This window comes from Suncus etruscus, chromosome 9, assembly GCF_024139225.1.
Source record: "Suncus etruscus isolate mSunEtr1 chromosome 9, mSunEtr1.pri.cur, whole genome shotgun sequence".
Lineage (NCBI taxonomy): Eukaryota > Metazoa > Chordata > Mammalia > Eulipotyphla > Soricidae > Suncus > Suncus etruscus.
In genome coordinates, this window is record NC_064856.1 from 25,224,954 (window position 1) to 25,232,620 (window position 7,667).

Genomic DNA, 7,667 nt, shown 5'->3' on the forward strand with positions numbered 1-7,667 from the left:
ATTTAGTGTGTTCCAGGTTCACTTCCAAGTATCCCTACCAACTTTATTTTAATTTAGGGGATGTGTGGCCCCACACCTGGTGATGGAAAAATTATAGTAGTAATTACTGAGGGGACTGTATGGGATGCCAAGGATCAGACTTGGGTAAACTGCATACAAGACAAACACCCTACCTACTGTACTACTGTTCCGGCCCCTTAGCCCTACCAGTTTCTTAGCTGACCTAACAGCGGTTCCAGCCTCCCCAAGAATCATCTTAAACCAATCTATTCCTGATGAGCTCCGGAGAGGCCATGTCTAGTCAGAATCTCTGCTCTCTATGTGCCCCATAGGCCTGGCATGGGGTGCTATCCCATGAAGAATTATTTACCAAGAGTTAATGCACATCTTTGACTCACTTAGATCCCCAGGAATTCCCCACCCCACCTCCAGTACCATGCCAGGAGCAGCCCTGTGTACCACTAGGTGTGGCCTCAAAACATAAGAATAGTTGAAGGGCCAGAGTGATAGTATAGAGGATAAGGTGTATGCCTTATAAATAGCTGACATGGGTTCAACCCCTGGCACCCCATATGGCCCCCTGAGCACCGCCATGAGTGATTTTTCAGTGTAGATCTCGGCACTGCTGGATGTGGGCCCAAATACATTTTAAAAAGAAAGAGAAAAAGAATAGTTTAATAGGGGACCAGAGTGATAGCACAGCAGGTAAGGCTCTTGTCTTGCAGGTGGCTGACCTGGATTCAATCCCCAACATCCCATATGGTCGCCCAAGCACTGCCAGGACTAATATCTAAGTGCAGAGCCAGAAATAGCCCCTGAGCATTGCTGGGTGTGACCCAAAATCCCAAAAGAAAAAAAAAGAAACAATTTCATAACTTGTGAATATTGCTTTTAATATTGTAAACTCCAGAGGGCAATAATTCTCTCCAGGGGCCCATCACATTTGGCGAATGTTCCCAAAGCACCGGAGACACCCTCAACTCCCAATTATCACTGCAGATATTTCTGCCACTTTGGCATCACACCTGACATATCACATGACATCTGATGTCTGATCAATATAAATTAACCTTTTTATAAAATAGATATTTCCCGGGAAGTTTCCTGACCTTAGGCTCCTAGGCAGTTTGCCTGGAGTGCATTCAGTCCGTCAAGGTAGTGCTTAAGAGTTAAAGCTATTATCAGGCTAGACTGAGGGTAAAGGGGTAAAAGGAGCCTTGAGGACCATCCCACATACATGGGCTGCAGGTTTGAGAGGCTTAAGGCAGCCTTGGAGAGGAAAGGCGGGCAACAGAATGGCAAATCCCAGCTAGCACGCTCCAGGGCTGCCAACCAAACTGAGAAAATCAGTGAAAGGCCGTCTCCAGGTGAACAGCCTCAGGTGGGACCTGGTTTGATCTGGCTGGTAGGGCAAGTAGGAGTAGGTAGGGCCAAGGTCATGCCACCATTTCATCAGAACATTGCTGCAAACAGATCAGTTTCTGGCCATTGGCATCAATGGGAGTCACTATCTCTCTATCCTCATTGTACCTCAAAGGTGCAAAGGCCTGGGGCCAGCAAAGCAAACTGATTGAATCTGAATCACTTATCCCATTGTTCAGTAGGCACTGCAGATGGTGCTCAGCAGAGCTTCAGTGAAAATTTACTATGACTCAGCTTAGAGTTCACCAAGTCAGTTTGATCATGTCTGCTTTCCAGTTTTATTCTTAACAGAGAGAACTGCTCCATGGGATGAAATTTAATACCATACAGCCAAGAGCTTGGCTTCTGAAAAGTAGTGTTCTAAAAACAACTCAAGGCAGGGTGTAGCCCAGGAGTGGAGGTCAGTTACAGAAGTTTTGTCAACCAAGAACAAATGCCATAATTATTATGAACTGCAATGCTTTCACATGAACCAGAAGGAAAAACAGCGACCACATTGCTTCTATAACAATATATGAAGACAGGCAACATGACAGACATTATCAATTGTCAGTGTAGAATCATCCAGAACATGGTGGCAGAGACACTATGGCTGGATGGCTGAGCAGCTTATCACAAGGCAATTGCAAGAATTAATTAAATTCCATGAAACAAATACTACCACCAAAATGTCATTCTGGTGATCCCTGCTGCACTAGGGATATAGCTCAGAGGTGGAGCTCTTGCAAATAAGGCCCTAGGTTAGAACCCCTGTACAAAATAGGAAGAAAGGAAGGATGGGAGGGAGGGAGGGAGGGAGGGAGGGAAGGTAGGAAGGGAGGGAGGGAGGAAGGAAGGAAGGAAGGAAGGAAGGAAGGAAGGAAGGAAGGAAGGAAGGAAGGAAGGGAGGGAGGGAGGGAGGGAGGGAGGGAGGGAGGGAGGGAGGGAAGGAGGAAGGAAGGAAGGAAGGGAGGGAGGGAAAGAGGGAGGGAAGGAGGGAAGAGGAAAAGAAGGGAGGGAAGGATGGAAGGAGGATGGAAAAATAAGGAAGGATAAAGAAAAGAAAGGAAAAAGAAAGAGAAAAAAATCCTGCAGAAAATAAATGCTTGTGCAAACTCACCGAAGGGAAATATTATTAAATAACATCATGAACACACAAGAAAATAGAAAACTAGAACCAGAAGAGGAGGAGGTGGCAAATCCAGTCTTGAGGGCCTGGCTCCCCCCCAGTTACTCAGGAGGCTTCTTTCCTACTTCCAGCCTCCAGAGACAAAGGAACCAGGTGAGGAGTAATGATGTTTACCTGGGAATGGCAGTGATGGCACCAAGACCAGTTTGGAAACCAAATGGGCTCCCCAGACTTTCCCACTGTCCCACCATCACCACCACCTGGTAGGCTTCCTCTCCGAAGCGGGAGCATTAGCTCCGAGACTAGGGGAAACGCATAAAAACTCTATCAGTCACAGGTCCTGCCATCAACTGTACACAAGTGCTGCTCTTTCACTTCTTGTAAGTGTCCTGCTTCAAACTCAGGCTGGAGCTCTGAGGAGGCAGGCCCGGGGACAGGGGCTTCAGGTACCAGTACCTGTACATTCCGTACCAGCCCAGCAGACCGAAGAGGGTGCCAAACACTTTCTGAGATAGGTCGTGGAAATACACGGCCGTGCACAAGAACATCCACACCCAAATGAAGGTCAGGCTACCCAGGGCCACTACCAGCGTGGTGATAGCAGTGTGGGTTCCGTGGCTACGGTCCGTCCTCACCTCGTGCAGCACGGCCATCTCCTCCACAATCATGAGGGTGCAGAATGTCAGCAAGAAGGAATGGCCCGAGATGTCAAAGCCGTGCCAATAGCCACCGGCTAGGAGACACTGCTGCTTATCCCGGTGCTCCTTCCGGACCTTCTCCAGTGCCATAGACTGGTAGCAGCTGCCCGTGTAGTGTTCTACGCTGGAGAAGAACGTGGTGCAGAGGTACCAGAAGGCAGTGCCCACCAGCAGGGTGCTCAGGCGCCGCAGGACCAGGCCAGGTCTGCCTGTCAGGGAGTAGTTGGTGAGGGCGATGAAAGGCAGGAGGAGACAGAAGGTCCAGGCCCAGGCCACTTTGACAAAATACCTACCAGAGGAAGACAGTGGATGTTAAGACAGGCATGGGGTACACAGTCAACATGAAGGGCCAGAATCATAGCACTTGCCTTGTATGCAGGCGACCGGAGCTCCATCCCCAGTATTCTATATGGTTCCCCCAAGCCCTGCCAGGAGTGATCCCTGAGCGCAGCTGAGCACAGAGCCAGGAGTAAACCTTGAGCATCCCTGGATGTGGCCCCAAACAAGCAAACAAACAATCAAAAAAAAAAAAAAAAACCCACCACACACCTAGAAAGTCAACAAGATCCTGACTCAGGGTTTCTGGAAGGGAAAATGAGAGGGAGGGAGACACTGTAGCTTTGTGCTAATCACAGTTGCTTCATTCACATTTACCTTAAAATGACTAAATAGCTCCTTAAACTATGTAAACCACATTAGGAGGCAGATGCTCATGCTTAAGCACGATTATCCCCATTACACAGATAAGAAAATTGAGCCACAAGTGAATCACACCCAAAGGGGAGGTCGTTATAATGGAACTGGGGTTCAAAATCCTAAGTCTGTGATACTCAGTCCCAAATTGAGGGTCTGTCACCCTTTGGTCCTGCAAAGTAATCACTGAGCATCTACCAGTGCCAAGGACTTTCACAGACATTCACTTTCCCATCAGTGTTGCTCAGATTTGCCCAAATTTTAGATAAAAAAAAAAAAATCCGAGGCTCTGACACACTCACTAATTTGCCTAAGGTCACACTCACACAACTAGTCAGGACAGACCTCACCAGCAGCTGACCAGCCCCAAAATCCAAGCCCTTCCCGCATGAGACCCTTTCCAAGATGGCAAAAAGGATTCTGAAATGCAGCTCAACATCATGCTTGGAGACCCAGATTTGAAACCTTCTTCTACAGAACTGGCTTCCACATTTCTCTAGGCTTCTCTAGTTGGTTATAGAACAGAGAACTGTCAGTGACTCTCTAACTCTTTTCCATGAATTAGCACAGACCTTGGAACAAGATGCAGGAATCTGTTGCTGCCAACAAACAACAGGGACCTGCCTGCCAGGCTGGCTCCAAGTCCCCCAGGCAGAGATAAGGTTGAAGTTGCCCAGTCCGCCTCCGCTGCCCTTGGTTGTGCCCAGGCCATCCCACACATCTGAAAGATTTAGGGCAGAATACTTTGCTCCGGCATTCTTTTTATGTTTGGGGTATGCAGCTGGCTGTGCTCAGGGTTTCCTTCTGGCTCTGTGCTCAGGGATCATTCCTGGCACCCTTTGTGGTACAGTATTGGTGCTGGGGCCTAAACCTGGGTGGCCTGTGGCTCACTGTGCTATCTCTCTAGTCTGCTCTCAAAATCTTTAGCCAATCCTCTCTTAGCAGTGGAAGGAAAGCAAGGCCAAGGACAAAACAATCCTTCCAGGGTCACTAAAACCTTCCGTAGGGATGGCACATAAGGATCTTCTTAGCACCAAGAGCTGCCAGACACCAAGGTCAGAAACCAAGGTTTCCATCTCCCCAAAGTGTAGCTGACTCCACTTTGGGGCTGGAACCTGCCACTGAGTCTCCAGAACACTTTCTAAAGGGTAAGAAGCCCAGCTTTCAGAGGAAACAGTGTTTGTTTGTTTGTTTGCTGACTTTGACAGTTCCCAGGGCCACACCCAGGGCACAGCAGCCAGGCCCTCAACCACCACGTCCCACCCACCCCATGCCCCTGGGACAGCTGTCACGCAATAAACTGGTAATTCAGGAGTTTAAATCAAGCAAGCAAGTAGAGTGGAGAGACTGAGTTGCAATGGCAATAGATTACTGGGTCGCTGCCATGAACTTTGGGCAGCAAAGCAGGGCCAAGGAGAGCTAGAGGAAAGGTCAGAGCTCGGGGTTCCACGCTTGCCAGTGTCTATCTTGGAGGGAAGCAGTGGGGGGATCGGTCCTAAACTCTGCAGAAAAGAGGGGGCGCATGTAATCACACTGGGTCCCACAGCAGCAGGCTGGCAGGAGGCATCTTCCCTAAGGCAGGGCATGAGCTCCAGAGGCCTAGGCTGGCCGGCCTGTCCCCTCAATGTCTCCCCACGCATTCCCCAACCCCATGCACACTGGAGCGCATCGCTCCCTGCCCGGCAAAGTCGGGGTGCTGGTGACACGAGCTGCTCCGGACGGGGGACCTGGGAGGCGACACGTGGGCAGAGGCAGCTGTCACAACCAGAGCAGCGGAGCCCTAGCGGGGGGCACGGAGGTCGCGGGGCGCACTCACACGTTGAGCAGGTTGCGCTTGTTGCTCAGGTAGCTCTCGGGCAACGGGGAGAACTCCTTGACGCAGGAGCCCGCCAGCATGGAAACCATCAGCGCCCAGGGCAGGTAGCGCCGCACCGCCGTCCGCACCAGCGTCCCTCGCAGGAGCCACGCGCCGCGCTCCAGGTGATCCATGACTGACCTCGTCGGCCACCGTACTGCGCCTCCGCGCCTCTCGGCCACCGTCCGGCCCTTTTCCCGGGCCGGCACCTGACTCCGCCCTCCTTAGGGCGCATGCGTGTAGAACAGGGCCCCGCCCCGAAAATTCTCACACCAGGCGGCTCGCGCGCTCCCCCTCTTGGTCACACATGAGCTCTGCAGCGCTCCTGTCTGGGCTTCTCAAATATCCTGAACAGGAAAAAAAAAAAAAAGTAAAAAAGGGGCCGGAGCGGTGGCACAGGGCTAAGGCGTCTGTCTTGCGCGCGCTAGCCTAGGACGGACAGCGGTTAGATCCCCGGCGTCCCATATGGACCCCCAAGCCAGGAGCAATTTCTGAGCGCTTAGTCAGGAGTAGCCCCTGAGAGTCACCGGGTGTGACCCCAAAACAACAACAACAACTACAAAAATCCTGAACAGAGCAGCTCAGGGACTTGTTCAGCTTGTGTTCAAGTGTGAATAAAAGAATCATTACTGTACAGTACAAAATGTACAAATGTACAAATGTAGCAGTGATCCCAACAGCATTCAGAATTGTAAAGGTTTACTTTTACTATTTATAAAATGTGGGTAGAGGGCTCAGAGAAACAGCTCAATGGACTGGAGGACTGAGAGCCCTGGGTCCAATTCCTGGTCCCAAACCACTGAATCAGGAGTAGCATGATGATAGTTGCTTCAAGAACAAATCAACAAAAACAATTTATTAAAGGAGACACAATTAGGAATCAATGCTTCCTATGACTTGATTTATGTTTTTTTGTTGTTGGGTCTTTTGGGAGGGGCATACGTGAGGTGCTATAGGGTTATTCCTGGCTCTGCAATCAGGAATTATTCCTGATGGTGTCTGAGGATCATCTGGGATGTCAGAGATCAACTTCCAGTGAACCATGTGCAAGGCAAGCTCCTTACCTGCTGTACTGTCTCTCTGACCCCTATACTTGATTTCTGAACTCAGAAGTTGCCCAGATAGAGGAATGGGAGATTAAACTAATTTTATTAGAAATGCATGCATAAAGTGATGGTTAAATTTTTATTTCAGGCTTAATCTTCAAGATCAGATTCTCTCTTGAACATGCATCTCACATCTCACTTGCTTGTCTCTATGCCTGTTCTTTTTTTTTTTTTTCCAATTTGGAGAAGCCCATGTTCTCTCTTGAACATGATCTTTAACTCTTCCTCTCCCTTGACATCTTCCTAAGTAAGTTTCTTTTTTTTTCCTAAGTAAGTTTCATTCAACAAAACTATCTTGCTTCACTAATAAAATAAGTAAATAAATTTCTATTTTAAATTTGATTCATTATTATATATATATATATATTTTGTTGTTGTTGTTTGTTTGTTTTTGGGTCACACCCGGCAGTGCTCAGGGGTTACTCCTGGCTCCATGCTCAGAAATCGCTCCTGACAGGCTCGGGGACCATATGGGATGCCAGGATTCAAACCAATGACTTTCTGCATGAAAGGCAAACTCCTTACCTCCATGCTATCTCTCTGGCCCCTCATTATTATTATTATTATTTTGGTTTGGGGTCATACACAGGTTCCCAAAATTCTATTTATTTTTCCTAAAAGCAAAATTATTTCTGTAGGTGAAAGTGAAGGCCATGGAGGCTAATGGAGATCAAATGAGGGTACAGTAGTGCAAGTGCCTCTGTTTATTACACTAAATCCTCTCCTGTTACCTAAACTTAAACTTGAGTCATTTCTTTGCTACCATATTATCTTACTGGAGGTGC

At 48.7% G+C, this 7,667-nt stretch overlaps 1 protein-coding gene across 1 annotated transcript; it reads right to left on the reverse strand.

Annotated features, from left to right (window-relative positions):
• Nucleotides 1–2,409: 2,409 nt before the first annotated feature.
• On the reverse strand, nt 2,410–5,985 carry FITM2 (fat storage inducing transmembrane protein 2). Its single transcript, XM_049779347.1, has 2 exons — nt 5,738–5,985; nt 2,410–3,517 (listed from the first exon to the last, which is right to left on the reverse strand). Exons 1-2 carry the CDS (start codon nt 5,908–5,910, stop codon nt 2,902–2,904), a joined length of 789 nt encoding a protein of 262 aa, XP_049635304.1. The 5' UTR covers nt 5,911–5,985; the 3' UTR covers nt 2,410–2,901.
• Between the last annotated feature and the right edge of the window lie 1,682 nt (nt 5,986–7,667).

Bases quoted from the DNA above. Each gene is read 5' to 3' on its own strand.
- FITM2 (XM_049779347.1), bottom strand. From the start codon at position 5,910: ATGGATCACCTGGAGCGCGGCGCGTGGCTCCTGCGAGGGACGCTGGTG. The intron at 3,518-5,737 runs GTGAGTGCGCCC...TTCCTCTGGTAG, and splicing joins AAGCGCAACCTGCTCAACGT to GTATTTTGTCAAAGTGGCCT.